Source organism: Pectinophora gossypiella, chromosome 20 (assembly GCF_024362695.1).
Source record: "Pectinophora gossypiella chromosome 20, ilPecGoss1.1, whole genome shotgun sequence".
Lineage (NCBI taxonomy): Eukaryota > Metazoa > Arthropoda > Insecta > Lepidoptera > Gelechiidae > Pectinophora > Pectinophora gossypiella.
This window is the reverse complement of record NC_065423.1, coordinates 10232183-10249153: the sequence shown is the minus strand read 5'-3', so window position 1 is coordinate 10249153 and position 16971 is coordinate 10232183. Positions and strand designations below refer to the sequence as shown.

The window sequence follows — 16971 nt, the reverse complement described above, 5'->3', positions numbered from 1 at the left end:
TAAATAATCCAGGTACTTTTTTATTCTGCTTCATTATACCAAAGATATTGTCGTCTTTATAATTACTTGTATCAAAATACTGCTGAAAATGTTGTCTTATATCTTGATATACATCTTTTGTTTGTATAGAGTATAAAAAACTGTCTGTATCCGTATAGCAAAGCTTTAAGTGGGAACCGTAAAAAGGTTTAATGACAGAATAGTGAAAATCATACATATGACTTTTTGATATTTCTAATACGGTAAATCCTATGTAAATAGGTTTGTCAAGAGTAATTATTTCAGGTTTCATTTGAATCGCTACCAAATTCTCTGTGAATATAGTGGAACTGTGGTAGTTGGGCCTAGCTATAAGTTGCTCTGCCGTATAACGTTTCTTGGTTTTATTGTGGTTATCAAACCATTGGTTTATTAGCTTCACATTTAACCTTTTTTCGGTGTCTTCTAAAGTTTTCCCGAAAATGCTGTTATTTAGTAGCTTGAAGAAGTCTTGTTCAAATTGCGATTTTGCTTTTTGCCGCAACTTTGTGTTCAGGTCTATGTACTGTCTCAAATAAGGACTCTGTTTAAATTTGATAGCTCTATGAATATGCTTTAAATGTAAGCCATGTTTTAAACATGTTTTCAGATGAATGTAATGTATAACATACTTGAACTTGTCATACAAATTTGGTATCAATTTACAAGTTTTTGATCCAGGCGGTGTAAACTTTTGAGGACAAAAAGGTATGTCATTATGAAGATCATGTAAATGGTCAGGGTATACTAAGTCTACCTCTAAAATATAACCAACTTCTGAGTCATCTGGTATATTTAGTATATCTAAACATTCTAGTTTAGGGTTTTCAATTAATTCAAAATCAGAATATGGTAAATGACTACACATAGCATATCCATATAAATTATTACAGTCTATGTAAAGTAAATAGTTATTTGCGAAGTTGGGTTGTAATTAGATAAGTACTTATTATTAGCTTTAGCGTAACGTGTGGAACACAAGCAAACACCCCCACGGATGCCGCTTTGAATCATCCGAATCATTTCGAGGTCATCGATTAGTTCTAACTTAACTCCTGTTTTGAGTAACATAGCATCAAGACTCAAGCTAGGCGCAGACACATAAAAAGCAGGGTCCAGTCTATAATTATTTTTACAGGTGTGTCTGAAGCTTTCAAAAATATCTGTCAGTAAAATAACATCAGATTTTAAGTATAAGTCCGTATATTCACCAAGATTTTTTAAATGAAATGTTTTCCACACTTTATGAGTATGTGCATAATCAGACTCTGAAATAGTCTCATCCGTTAAACTACTATAAAACTGATGACGAGGCGGCAATTCGACTTCTGTATAACATTTCCAATCGCACATATATTCATAGGGGTAAATGCCTTTGCGCGTTAATAAATCAAATTGTTCTTTTAATGGATAAAAATGCGATAAATGGATAAAGTCACTTTTATTTAAATTCTCTGCCGCTTTCTCTAAACTCGTACCCAAAAACCTAAAAGAATCTACAAAACGTATGGGCATATACTGATTGTTACCTAATGAAAATAATTTAGTAAAAGAAATATAATTTTCTTTTGTTTTTGCTAGTAAATTGAGGTTACCTGGCATCTCACCTAATTCTCGAATAAATAAATGACTGTCGTAACCTGACAAGTTGTGAAAAAACACAGGCAAAAATTTTGGAAGCTTGAACTGAATATTACAATAGGAATGAGCAGGACCTCGATAACGACCTGTCAAATGACAATGATCTCTAACCTTATCTTCAAATAATAATTTATTACACAAGTAACAATTTTTGGATGTTAAAAAACTTTCCAGTTCTTGTTCGGTCAATGGCAACATTTTATGTTGATTTTGTAAAATTGTATTTATCCAAGATACATCATTTTCTAGATTTTCAATAAAATTTTGAACACAATCGGGCCCTCGGAAAGATACGTACTTATTTAAAGATGAATCATACGAGCAAACTATGTAGTAACCAAACGCCGCGGGAACGTGTTTTTGAATATTTTCGGTACATTCAGAGTTTTGCGCGTCAGGGGTCGGTTGTAGCAGAGATTCGAAATCAGCATAAATTACAAACGGCATATCTTGCATTCGTTCGAAGTGTTGAAACTGTATCAATGAACCTTTTTCAGGCAAAACTGTTTTGACTCTTCCGCATGCATGAGAATCTAATTTGTTTTCGCTAGAAAAAAAGTTCATACAGTCATCACAAAAAAATATTTTTCCATGATGCTTTGTAACCTGTGTTCTAATAAGTCGACTCAAATCCTTTATCAAACAATAATGTGATCGTAACCCGTTTTCGAGTAATAACAAATTAACATGCTTTTTCTTTTTATGAACCGACTTGTACAAGGGACCTACGACAGTTTTTTTGTTTTTGAGTCCATAGATATTCACACTAACTCTTGGGTTGTTTTTTTCAAAAACCTTGACATCAGACAAACTTACGGGGAAAGTCATACCTTTCGTACTGAGTGTAGTTTCAAAATGAGGATAAGAAGAAGGTCGATTTGAATTGTACTTGGTTGGAAACAATGCCGCCATAATGCACCATAAAAAACAAAAATTATCATTATTTTTTATGTTTATACAGGCGCGTTTCATTTTAATACTTTGTGGAAGCTCAATAAACCCAGATGCTCTCAAAGGGTTATATTTATTAATATTTATTTCTAAATACAAATTACCAACGAAATACCAACCACTATCTCTTTCCTGAAATTCGTCAACTTTAGTTGCAATCAAATTTACAACTTTATTAAAAATGTCATTAAAGTCGTACGTTTTATGAATAACTATGTTTTCAGTGTTGAAAGATTTGACTTCTCGTCTATCATCCTGGGGCAAAGAAAATTCAGCAAAAAGCTCAAAGTTTACTTTAATACTATCAAAGGCATCACGTCGGGCATCGATAAGCTGCCTAACATTCTTACGCAGAGAGCGTAAAAACGTCTCGGGAGGGCACGCGACCGCTGACCCTACCTCGCTATTTTCACTGCTCCTCAACCTATACGATGCGATACGGCTACGAAACGCGCTAGATATTCTCTCAATGCAATCGGACTCCCTAATAGAACTATTATTTTTATGCAGTGTGCTACGTAAATGAGATGAAAAAGCTTTATTTTTTATGGACAAATCACAAATAGAGCAATATACTGATTTAGTTGGCATATTGCTAAAATGTAATCAAGAAACTTCTTACGATTCAAAATCAAATTAGGTTTATATTTCTTAAGATATTTTAGACTAAAGACTTAGGACAACCTGATACCTGGTAGCACTATTTTAATTAATTACCTATAATTTCAAATAAACAAAATAATACGAGTCAATAAAAATAAACTCTGCCTACCCAAGAGGAAAAACAGACGTGAGTTATTCTTTTACGTCCTTATCTGCGAAAAAGTAGCCCTCAGTCCCGAACTTGGGTTTACATTTTTTGAGAAACTGTTGGAGTAGCTGTAACTCCGGCGCATTATGGTCCGCCTGATACTTTAGACTGAGGACTGCTTTCTCGTAGCGTTTCCTTACGTCTACGTGTCTGATGTCGGCGACCTGGTATAGCTTAAGCTCCACGAATAGGTCTCCGTTCAGCTTGGCGGTGCGGCGCACGGTCCCGTCGGCCACCCGCTTTGAGTAGGAGGATTGCAACGCGTTCTTGGAGCGCTTGATAACCTCCTCGTCCTCGCTCTCCGAGTCGATCACGCGCCACTCCTCGCCGGGTTTCTTTACCGCAGAATACTTTCTCTTTGGAACCAGCTTTTTCTTAGCCCTGAAAATTACAATAATTAATTAAACGCATGATCATCTAAGTATTTGAACCTTAAATTTAAATATTTATTAAAGTGAAAATAGGAGCATCATAAAGTTAATGTTGAGAATTTAGCAGTCATCGTGAATTAATCACAGCATGTGTAGAATTAAGTTACAACAAGTAGATTAAGTTAAACAACAAATAGATATTTACCTCGGTGTCTCTCCGTCAGATTCCACTGCTGTGCGCTTGGCAGATGAACTGAGCTTGCTTTCCTTTTTCTTCTGCCTGAAATTAGCAATATATATATATATATTTAAATTTAATATACAAACATTAACAGCAATAGATATCCTTAAAAATATAAAATTAGTATATTCACCTTGGTATCTCTACGTCCGAATCCGCACGCTTTGCGGCGGAGTTTCTCGAACCGATAGATCTTGATTTATTTCTATAAAAGCCCAGAAATACATTTCAAGTTTTATATAAGAATGTTTAGTAACACAAATAAAGTTAGGTCATTTTATTTTAATAATGTTATTAATATTTACCTGCTAAAAGCTATCTCGTCCTCCGAGTCAACAAATCCTCGACCGGCGGATTTGTTGGATGTTTTAGAATAATATTCAGAGTCCGACCTGAAATAACAATAAGTAAATAATGTTTAAAAATGAATGGATCTTAAAATGTCTCTAGAAGTCACAAAATAGCTTAATAGTCACTAGATCCATTCCGACCCGGATTGGTACGAAAACAAGCGATGCTAGTAGGATTTATTGTGATCTAGGTAAAAAAAACAATAACTTCAAATTGGCGTCTGTCATTATCATCAAGTTATCAAGAGAGAATCTGATCCGAAAATTAAATGAAAACTTACGAACATTATTTGTGTTGCTCGAATCCTCATGTATCAAACAAAAAAATCAGCTCAGACGGCGCGGCGGTAGGATGGAGCGGGAAACAGCAGGGCGACTCTGCACTGTCACTAATTCGTGGACAGCAGCAGCGGGGTGGTGATGGGGCGTCGAAGATGGGGCACGTACCACTTAGCACTCGCGAGCGATTCAATCACGTCGAAAAATAATTATGGTAACTTACACATAAGTTTAGGGTTTTTATGGTAGCAAGTTGCACAACAGTCATCAGGAGTTGACAACATTTTTCTAAAACCTCAATGAGGTACCTTTAAATATCTTAGTATTTTTATTTACGTTAAGTAATGTACGTCTATTCCAAACCTTGTAAAAACTATTTTTTATGCTCATGTAAAATGTTTGTTATTTCTGTACTTACACAGCAATTTTCGCAAAGTGTGAAAAACAAAAATATTATATTTCATTTCGAAATCATTTATCGATAAGTAACTTGAAGCGCATCAGTTCAATAAGACCGCCGCCGCTGACGGAAACCCAGTACAGTTCACAAAATATTTTATTTGTATAGATCTAATAAAAAATGACGTTATCCATACAATACATAATATAAACATCCTATTTACGTCCCACTACTGTTGGGTACACCTTAAATAACGGGTTTGTGGAGGTGGTCTTCCGCCTAGAGGCCGGCACCAACAGTTAAACGTGCCTTTCGAAGCATAGAATCATCTAATCAATAAGGTAGTAAGGTGCAGTAAGGTACGCAACGTCATGAATGTACCTTTTATACCAATAATAATATGTTTAACTAGCTTAGTGACGATCGAATATGTGTATCTATTTAAAATAAGTAGGTAAACTTCATGGAATTATTTTGTAAACTGTACACAGACACAAACACCTTACTGGTCAGCAAAAAATGAACGCTGCATTACAATAATTATTAGGGATCTGCAGCTATTTTGAAACATCGGTGTTTGACGTTCTCTTCGAAGCACTGAAGTTTATTTACTATATTAAAGGAAATTAAAATATGAATAGTCTTTCTTATCGATCGCAGTTATCAACCATGTCAACAATTTTTTTCCCAGTGTCAATTCTGAGCACGGTTGCCCTTATTATTTGACCAATAAGACGCAACTTTTTTCTTAAAGGCCAAGCAGGGATCAATATAGAATTATATTCCTCATATCCAATTATTTGTACATAATAAAATTCGCACAAAATCCACACACGGGCGAGAATTCTTACTTCCAACACACTATCAATTTCGAGAGCCTGCTGCATTGTGTTTTCCTAACAAATATTCGTTATAATTTGAACCACATTTTATAATTGTCACCTTATATCTGGGGCACTGTAGTGCCCCGCCATCCTTTCTGGAAGCCATTCATGGTTACTATACTGTTCCGCATTCCAATTCAAATTTTAATTCTCCACATCTCAGCTAGACAAGGAGGAAATATCGTAATCATATCTTACAAAAATGTCTTATCCACATGCTTATTTCTTTGAAAAACTTTATTGATGTTCAGAACCTTCACTTTATAAACTAGTTGCGCTTTCTTGTTTATAGCAAGACAGCAAAACTTGGATCCCTATTCTATACCTACAAGCTTATGCTGTCGTTTGTATCGGTAAGGACTACACTTATCAATGCGACATAAACATGTTACTGTATAATGAAAACGTATGACGAAGTTTTAGTATCGTAGTTTCTCTTCAGAATAATACTGTTTGATCGAAGAGGACTCTACAAGTTCTCACGGCGATTATCGTTCATTTGGTCTCTAGTGTTAGAACGTAGATGATGTCTGTGGCGATACTAAGTACACGATGTGGAACAGTTACTGTTAGAAGTTTACGAACTGGTCTAGACAAAAAAAAAATCTCTATTTATGTACCAAGTATAGGGTTCGAACAGCCTCGATGTATCTGTACGCCTCTATACAGCGCTCTAGCAGGCATGAGCAACCGGCCCAGAATACATCAAAGCTTAGTAAACCTGCGAAACGTACGGGCTGCTGGCCTAAATACAGAAAGTTTGTCTAGCACCTAAGGACACTTTGTCTAGATACCAAGTGTGGCGGAACGAGAAATTTAAAACGCGTGATGGTCTCGCCAACGTCTGGGGACCAAGTGTTTCTTAATGAACACGCCTGGTTTCGGAATCTAAAGGTTCGAGAGGTCGAGATTCGGTTCCTGGCGTATATAGAATATGAGTCCTACCTGGGCTGCCACAGCAAACCGCTCCGGGGTGATGGAATTCCTCTTCAGCCGGCCGGCGCACGTATCGAGCTGAGGCTTCGAATTGATGGTGGACTCCAATGCAGGATCAACTTTTATCACCAATTGTTCATATAACACGTAGAATATGCTAGTTTATTAGCTTACAAGCGGATTTACGGATTAAATTAGGACAAAATGATTTATTTATAAGAGAGCGCGCACACGCGCGTCCATAGTTTTTTTCTTCACTCCAGGGGCGCGGGGGGGTGGCTCCCGGTTGTCATTAGTAGGACTCATAGTGCGCTAGATGGCGCTACACGTTTAGAAACGAATCTCGACATTCAATTTCGCGGAAAAATATAAAATGAAATTATGAATACGATACATCACCGCCCACCAAAATACGGCTAGTATTTTCGAATTTACTATTTACAAAATAATACGAACAGTCTGTGCTAATTTGTCGAAGCGAATTTAAAGAAACTTACTTACTAATGAACTTGTTTTGTAAACGTATGGGGAATTAATCGGATCGCGTAGGTAACGGACAAAGCTTAGTTAAAGGCCTTGTCAGGAAAACACCGTTTGCTAATCTAACAGTAGCAATGCGCACGACCCCATCAGGGCTTGAATGTAGCTCATGAACGCGTGCTAACGGCCAGTGCAAAGGCGTAGTCGAGTCTGTCTTAAGTATTACCACGGAGCCTACGGATAATGGTTTTTCCGATGATGTCCATTTTGCGCGTTGCATTAAAGAATTGAGGTATTCATTCCTCCAACGGACCCAGAAGTCACGTTGAAAACGCTGTATTAATTGCCATCGCCCGAGACGATTTAGGTTAAGATTCGAATAATCCTCATCAGGAACGGTCGTCATTGGTTCTAACGTAAGAAAATGACCGGGTGTTAGAACGGTAAGATCGTTGGGATCTGAACTAATCGGGTATAATGGCCTCGAGTTAAGCATAGCTTCGATTTGGACAAATAATGTTGTTAATTCCTCGAAATTAAGGGTTTGTGTACCGACGATACGGTAAAGGTGAGTTTTCACAGCCTTGATCTGGATTTCCCACACTCCCCCGAAGTGAGGACTCGATGGCGGATTAAAACGGAATTCGATGCCCTCACTTCGAGCGGCTGAGTTCATCAATGAATTTAGGTGGTTACTCGCGCCTACGTAATTCGTACCACAGTCCGAGTGAATAATGCTGACTCTACCACGACGGCCTACGAATCTGCGCAGTGCGGCAAGAAATGCGTCTGTCGAGAGGTCGGAAACGACTTCGAGGTGTACTGCTTTTGTGCTGAAGCACACGAATAGGCAAAGGTAAGCCTTTCCGATTTTCGCACCACGATGATTTCCTAGTTTTATGCGGAATGGACCGCCGTAGTCAGTACCGATTATTGAGAATGGTTTCGCTTGATTAACACGTACAAAAGGTAAGTCACTCATATACGGTTCAAGAGGAGTGGGCTTCATACGATAGCATTTCAAGCACTTAGATAAACAATGCCGTATGGCACGTTTGGGTGAAAGAAGCCAAAATTGCTGAGTCAGCAAATACAACAAAGTGTTCACTCCGGGATGACCATTCTCGGCATGGATCTCTTCAATGATCATGTAGGTAAAACGTGAGGACCGAGGCAGCAAAGCGGGATGCTTGTGCTCGAACTCCAAGCCGGAACGAGAAAGCCGACCGCCCACCCTGAGAACACCATGATCATCCAAGAAAGGGCTGAGTTTCCTGAACTGCTTAGAAAGAAGTTTTTGTTCTTTTAACTGAGCAATTTCTTTTTCAAAATGTTGAGCTTGAACGTGACGAACGATAACTAGAAGCGCATGATGAAGCTCAACTCTACTTAAAGGACATGACGACAAAGATTGAACGCTATCTTTGCGTCTCGAGTAATGAACGAATCGAATTAAATAGCACAGAATACGCTGAACCTTCCGAATTGAAGAGTATCTCTCAAGAAGCTGATCGATGATATGACGAATGTCATTGTTAACGAGCAAAGTCTGACCTTTCTCTTCCTGTAAGATTTTGTTGTTTTGGGTCTCATCATGACCAGCGCTAGGCCATCTATCTAAGCTATCAACAAGCCAGGCAGGACCCGCCCACCATAACGAGTTGTGAACGAGCTCGGTTGGCATTTGACCACGAGAGGCGACATCTGCCGGATTGTCGCTAGAAGGTACATGATGCCAGTTTGTTCCAGGTATGGACTCCTGAATATGGCTGACTCGGTTGGCAACGAAGGTTTTCCATCTACAGGAAGGAGATCGAATCCAAGCTAAAGCCACAGTAGAATCGGACCACGCGTAAGTATCGGTGATCGGCAGCAATGGTAAGTATAATTCTTTGATTATTTTCAGGAGATCGGCGAGAAGGACTGCGACACACAACTCCAGACGCGGCAGAGAGACCTTTTTCGTGGGAGCGACGCGAGACTTTGCAGCAACGAGATACACCTGAATATTTCCGTCAGGGTCACAGCAGCGCAAATATATTACAGCACCGTATCCGGATTCAGAGCTGTCTGCAAATCCATGAAGCTGACAGGACACTGGTGTCGGTGAAGCAAGACAGCGTGGAATTCTCAGGGATTTGACAGTAGGCAACTGGTCGAGCATGAGTTCCCACTGTTGAACGATTTCAGGCGGAGGTTCATCATCCCATGACACGTTGAGTATCCAAAGCTTCTGTACTAAGATTTTAGATGACAGTGTTATCGGAGACAAGAAGCCCAATGGATCGAAAATACGAGCCAACTCACTGAGGATTGTGCGGCGGGTACACCTTCGTATTTGCGGTTTAACTTCGAAAGAAAAGGTGTCACTTTGAGGATCCCAAATTAAACCAAGAACCTTTAAAGTGTGAGACTTTTCAACGTCCATCGACACTTGGTTAGTGAGGCAATGCTCCGGAGGTAAGTCGGCGAGCAGCTCAGGGCAGTTACTTGCCCACTTTCGCAGTTCCATTTGGCCTCGGCCCAAGAGGTCAATGATTTCAGATTTAGCTTGTAAGGCCTGCTGAAAGTCAGGAAAGCCGGTAACAACGTCGTCGATGTACATGTCGGATTGAACGATGGAATGTGCAAGATGGAGATCACTTTCATCCTCAGAGAGTTGCTTGACAGCACGACACGCCAGGAAGGGAGCTGAAGAAACACCGTAAGTGACGGTGTTCAAGCGGTACTCTTGAACTGGTTGCGTAGAGTCGGAGCGCCAGAAGATGCGCTGAAAATCTCGGTCCTCTTCCTGAACCAAAATTTGTCGATACATTTGACGCACGTCGGATGTGAAGACTACAGGGTGAATACGAAACCGGATAAGAATTTCCAAAATGTTCGTTTGCAATTTTGGACCGATGAGTAAAGTTTCGTTTAACGATTTGCCTGTCATGTCTTTAGCGGAGGCATCAAACACGACGCGTAACTTCGTAGTGGCACTATCAGGGCGAAGGACACAATGATGAGGTATATAATACCTCCCTTTGGTCAAGTCTACGGGCGATACGACATTCATGTGACCACTTTGGAGATAGTCATTCATGAATTCCGAGTATTGTTCTTTTAGAACCGGATTACTGTTGAGTTTACGTTCGAGCGCATGAAAACGACGAAGTGCAATATCACGTGATCCTGGAAAGGTGAGATTTTCTTTACCCTCTTTGAAAGGTAAAGCAACGGTATACCTGCCGGATGTGTCACGTGAATGGTTGTTCGAAAAGATGTCTTCACACTTCTGCTCATCAGGTGAGAGATGTGAAGATTGCGGTATAGAGTCTAACTCCCATAGCCGCTTCACCTCATTGTAGAGTTGTTCATTCGTAATAAGAAACGAATTAATCTCAGTTTCGGTATCCTTCCCGCAGCTAGCATTGCCGAGGAGAATCCAGCCGAAGACCGTGTTCAACGCAGAGGGCTGAGTAGAGCTTCCACCAACCTTTCCAGGAAGTAGAAGAGACGAGAAGACTTCAGCACCTAGGAGCACGTCGATCGGACCGGGCCTACAACAGTTAGGATCCGCGAGAGGTAAGTCGCGCAAATGCTGCCATGATGTCGCGTTCAATCGCACGTTAGGTACATATCCGCATATATTAGGTATAGTTAATGCATCGAGATTGAACACAACCTTATCATTTAATCCGATTTTCAGCTTGACCACTCCAGACACGGAAGCCGAAGATTTGCCTAAGCCACTGATGGTTCGAGCCGAGGGAACGCAGTCAAGCCCCAAGCGATGAGCGGCGCGCTCGGTGATGAAGTGAGCCTGACTACCACAGTCGATTAAAGCTCGAAGGGAATGAAACTGGCCCGACGAATCCATGACACTGATTACAGCAGTTGAAAGGAGAACCACGGAACTGTCGCCAATACTCGTAAGCACACGGACTTGCGGAGAGTGACACGAAGCCTCTTGAGAGGTAGATACATCTTCAGCAGGATGACTGTCATCATTATGAAGAAGCGTGTGGTGTTTTTGGCGGCATTTCTGACACCTGAAAAGAGAATTGCAATCCCTGACGCCATGCGAACTCTTTAGGCAGTTGAAGCACCAATGATGATCCTTGGCGTAGTCGATGCGAGCTTGTAACGGGAGGTTAGTGAAAGTAACACAACGTGCAATGGAATGATCCGAATTACAATATGAACACTTCACACTAACAGCGGATTGAGAAGCCGGTACGCTTGAAGGCGAAGAAACGGGCGAGGAGCTCTTGACCTGCGGATTGGGTTGCTTGACAACCGGCTTTTCAGATTCTTTGTTAGTTTTAGACAAGAACACCGAAGTGGTAGCCTTGTGTCCTTGATTGGATTTCTTCGAGTCTAAAGTGCGGGGATTGTTGCTGCTACTACGAGCTTGAGAAGAGAAATGAGTGTCACGAACAAGGGCTTCGCATTTTGAATACAGAAAATCCTTCAACGTAGCATAACACGGTAATTCCGTTGTCGGGTGAGCCTGTTCGAACTCACAGCGGGTTTTGGAATCGAGCTTAGAAAGCAACAAGTAACACAGAACAAAGTCCCATTGAGCCGTCGGCAAACCAAGTCCTTTTAATATTGTAAGATTCTCATTAAAAGTATCGAGAACACGGCGGAACTCGAGTGGTGTGTTCGCCTTAATATTGACGGCTTGCATCTCTTTCCAACACGTGAATGCTAGCTCGCGCTTATCACGATAACGCGCGACCAATGTACGGTAGGCCTCTTCATAGTAAATACCTTGAGCGGGAAAAGTACGGATGAGTCCCAAGGCATCGCCGGATAATGTTGAGACGAGATATTGCATCTTCTCTGTATTGGAAAGAGATCCATTTTCGTGTATCAATGCATTAAATATGTCGTAATATTCGGGCCATGATTTAATGTTACCCGAAAATTTCGGTATTTCGATCTTAGGTAATTTCACAGTAGGCGCAGAAGCAGGTCGGTTAGGAGCTGTGGATTGGCTCTCGGATTTACGAGTTAACTGCGAATAAACAGCTACAATGTCAAAATACATCGAGTCGAACTGTTCACGATAACTATCTTCTTCTTCTTCGCACTTCTCGTCCAGCAAGGTAAGTATATCGCCATGGGCGTCTTCAAAACTTTCTATTAGCTTAGAAACCGACGAGTAGTGCGCGAGAAACAACTCTGTATCATCAGGCAGAGAGGTGGATTTCGCTTGCAGAGCAACATCGAGTATCTTTTTCATACGATTATAGGCTAAAGTACGTTTCCGACGGAGTGATGGTAAGTCGTGTATGGTAGGAGACTCCTCCTGAACTGATTTAGTCATTACTTTAGGTTTAGGTATGCTAGTACGCTTAACTCGATAAGTAGCCATACTGAAACACCTATAAATCGAGCACAGACAACCGTTTATGTAAGTACAAACGCGCGCGAATACTGAAGAAACTCAAATGCACTGATAAACTGATAACGAGTTTACGATTATGAATAATACCTACACCGGAACGAAAACCTATCTAAACAAAGGTAAGTTTACAAGAGAAGTCGGTATTAACGAGTTGAAGTCTGAGTAACACAAGTGGTGTCTCTAAAATAAACAATTGATACGAAATGAGAACATACCTATGAAACCTAACCTAAACCTTGTTTGTTTCGGCCGGTGTACGGATGATATAGGTATATAACGAGTTACGATTATAGCTACGTAAATAAATAGGTTAAGAATAAATTGTTGGTGCGAATAATGACAAGTATAATCTATATGCACCGGCTAGTTAAGAGAATTTGCACAAAAACTTACTTGTCGAAACAACAATCTTTTTCTTTTACCAATTACGCACTATTTACACTAGAATATTGTTTATTTTACTAGTATAGATAACACTCAGTAACACCACTTGATTTATTAACTAAAATAAAGTGAATAATCCGCTTGAAAGACAAATAAAATACGATCTCGGACAGAATGTAAACAAACAATAACGCGACAGATTTACGGAGGTCGTTCAAGACGAGTGAGGTCTGTGCGTACGCTTGACTTTCGTAACGAGTCGGATTATACGAACAACGGCAATCCGATTTAAACAAGTTCAATTGTTATTTTTCAAATAAATTGATATGATTCTATTGCTAAAAGATCTAGAAACGATTATTTTAATGTAGTAACACTTTTTAAATAGCAAACTGTTCGTATTTTAGCAAAAAATTACAAAAAATATTTTGCTATGTAATTGTTGGAAATTAGATGAAAGTTATGCAAATGGCGAAAGATGGCGGACGGATTTGAATGTAATTAGACAAAATAGCGTCGGTTTGAAAACTATATTTTAGAAAATGAATTAGATCAGATATGACTCTAATAAGATTAATTTAAATGGGAACCGCCTAAGTTCCCGGGTTTCGGCACCAAAAAGATGTGGCGGGACGAGAAATTTAAAACGCGTGATGGTCTCGCCAACGTCTGGGGACCAAGTGTTTCTTAATGAACACGCCTGGTTTCGGAATCTAAAGGTTCGAGAGGTCGAGATTCGGTTCCTGGCGTATATAGAATATGAGTCCTACCTGGGCTGCCACAGCAAACCGCTCCGGGGTGATGGAATTCCTCTTCAGCCGGCCGGCGCACGTATCGAGCTGAGGCTTCGAATTGATGGTGGACTCCAATGCAGGATCAACTTTTATCACCAATTGTTCATATAACACGTAGAATATGCTAGTTTATTAGCTTACAAGCGGATTTACGGATTAAATTAGGACAAAATGATTTATTTATAAGAGAGCGCGCACACGCGCGTCCATAGTTTTTTTCTTCACTCCAGGGGCGCGGGGGGGTGGCTCCCGGTTGTCATTAGTAGGACTCATAGTGCGCTAGATGGCGCTACACGTTTAGAAACGAATCTCGACATTCAATTTCGCGGAAAAATATAAAATGAAATTATGAATACGATACACCAAGTACAGAGACAGAACAGAACGGCTTCGACATATACTGTATGCCTCACATAGCGCTCTAGCAAGCATGAGCAATCGGCCCAGATTATGTCAAAGCTCAGTAAATTTGGATCTGGAAGGTATGAGCTACTGGCCTAGACAAAAGCATGTGATGTGGTTGATATACAAATGATTTATAAATACAGTAAAGATGTGAGTTAATTTTCAATTGCAATTGTAAGTGGCCTCCCAAATATCGAGTCAGATGTATTTATATTCGAATTATTGATTAGGAATTCTATATTCTTTTCCGTATGAAGTGATCTAAGTGACATAGGTATGTATCAAAATAATTATTGGGAATTTTAAATCGCTTGGAGCTCTGTTGATCGAACGGCGCGCGGGGCGGCGCCGTGAGGTCAATGGAGCGAAAAGTGATTTAGAATTCCCAATAATAACCTACTACAACTTATTACCAATAAATACATGCAAATAAATATATAACATACTTACAAATATAATATACATATACAGGCCATAATGTACCTAATAGGGCGCGACCGACCCTACTGCTATTAACCGGGCACAAACGTTTAAAAACCACGTAATATCAATTATCTATGATCTAAACATGAATTTTTTTTTGTTCAAGTTTGGATCATCGTGAGGAAACCCACATTACCGCGGAAGTATGTAACCTAACCTATATTGGGTTGGTTTTCCCTTCGCGGGTTGGTAGGTCAGACAGGCAGTCGCTTCTGTTAAAAACCGGACCTGTCAAATCTTTAGGTTAGGTAAGTGGACCCTGTGGAGAAACGGGATAATGCTAGGGAGACGATGACTGTGGCGTCCTCTAATTGGTTGTGAGAAGCTGTAGTTGTTTTAGGCGGATGAAACGTTCGTTATGAATACATTGACGATTCAAAGTGTAACTATGTTACCTACTGAATTCCTGAATAAAGATATTTTTGAATTTGAATTTAATATTAAATAATTACTTTCTTTCTTTCTCCCATATAAATTAGTGAATACTTAGTTATTGCCATATGAGATAAATGTAAGTACACTAAATCACCTCAAAAACAACTAAACGTAGTTAATGAATCCCTTGTTCTCTATACAGTTGAAAATGTGTGTTTTCCAGCGTGATGTCAGATCGGTCTTCCACCGCGGCCAGGCAGCAGCGCCAGGTGACGTTCCTGAAGCCAGCTGCGGACACCAACCTGGACAGGAAGGCGTCCATCGTTGACGAGACCACTGGTATCACGAGGACGCAGATGAAGGGTGGGTAGCTCGTAATGTGCTTGTGACTTGGTACCAACGGGTTAGCTGGTACCAATCAGCTAACCCTTGACACCCATTGATATACAACTGGGCACTCTCGTTAGCACCAATCGACAAAACGACATACATGGTGTTAGTGGCATCGTAACGAAAACTTTGTGGGATGATTCAGACCATGATTCTGAGTTAATATCAAGTGGAATTTTCCGTCGCAAAAGTATAGAACTGAAAATATTTAAGTGACATCGTAACAAATACTGAGAGGGATGATTCAGCTCATCATTCTGAGTTAATATCAAGTGGAATTTTCTATCGCAAAAGTATAGAATTGAAAACAATAAAAAAAAATTACCGACGGAAAATTCCACTTGATATTAACTCAGAACCATGGTCTGAATCATCCCCCTCAGTACTCGTTACAATGTCACTAACACCCTGTATATCGTCAGAATCGATAAAAACCGTGACAAAATTTTATTTCGTTGCACTTGTTAGCCTTTTATATAGGGTGAGAGCCCTCGGCTCTCCCTGTTTGTCCAGCCAAGTAGTTAATGCCGTTTGAGGCAAATCTACAATTAAGTCACGGCAAAAAAATATCGAAGTTAGCGTCAAGTTTTTACCGTATTTTTGTATGACGCGCTGATTCTAGTGTTGATAAATCAATGATTGAAGCATACCAGTAGCTAAAGGTCGGTTGCCATCTTTTTCAATTTATCATCGTATCATTTCTGCGTAGCACTTTTGTTCGTGGCGGTATACCGCAGTAACAGGCACGGTCTATTCAATTATCTAATAATAAGGTACCAATAAGGTACCTAACTATAGGTATAGTTTGTAAGTTATAGGTATTAAATATAAGGAAACCATTGTGACGTGTTGCGAGGAGCAGTCATCGAGACAAACTTTTGCGGGTTTACCGATGTCTGTATGCCAGTGTTTGTAACGTTGTTTTTATGAGAAAATAAATAAATAAAAAAAATCCTGTACCGATATCAAATATGGAACTGTCAGGAAAATACACTTAAAGCATAGAATAAGGAATAATACTGCGTATAGAACGGCAACTCTCCGCCCCCCGCCAGCGTCTGAGCTAGGTTTACCTCAACCCCCCTCGAACATAGTTTGGCCAGACGTCAATGTGTGATGATGATGATGTGATCCAGCCGATTTCGGCTACGGCGACTGCTTCAACTCCGACGTTCATGTGCTCGCATGTGGCTTATATAGCCAGTCTCATTGGAAAAGATCCTTGTCTATGTGAAACGAGGTTGTTTGTATGAAGTGTCCGGGGCTTAAAGGCGGTGTGCATACATCAGTGGGTTCTTTGTGACTGTCAAATGGCTTTTACATGGCATTGGTAATCGGGCAAGGAGATATTGAATAATGGTTGTAGAACGTTTGTTTTCC

At 40.0% G+C, this 16971-nt stretch overlaps 1 protein-coding gene and 1 long non-coding RNA gene across 2 annotated transcripts in view; one reads left to right on the top strand and one right to left on the bottom strand.

The window, feature by feature from the left end:
* Positions 1-16971, top strand: part of LOC126376300 (neo-calmodulin) — a 49276-nt gene that overhangs the window by 27825 nt on the left and 4480 nt on the right. Inside the window, exon 4 of the mRNA XM_050023625.1 lies at positions 15425-15564. Within this exon, the coding sequence (XP_049879582.1) occupies positions 15425-15564 (140 nt within the window). The remainder of the gene's footprint in view (positions 1-15424; positions 15565-16971) is intronic.
* LOC126376351 (uncharacterized) lies at positions 3778-6680 on the bottom strand. Its single transcript, XR_007567711.1, has 4 exons — positions 4339-6680; positions 4167-4238; positions 3998-4072; positions 3778-3802 (listed from the first exon to the last, which is right to left on the bottom strand). It is a non-coding gene; the product is annotated as an uncharacterized LOC126376351 (long non-coding RNA).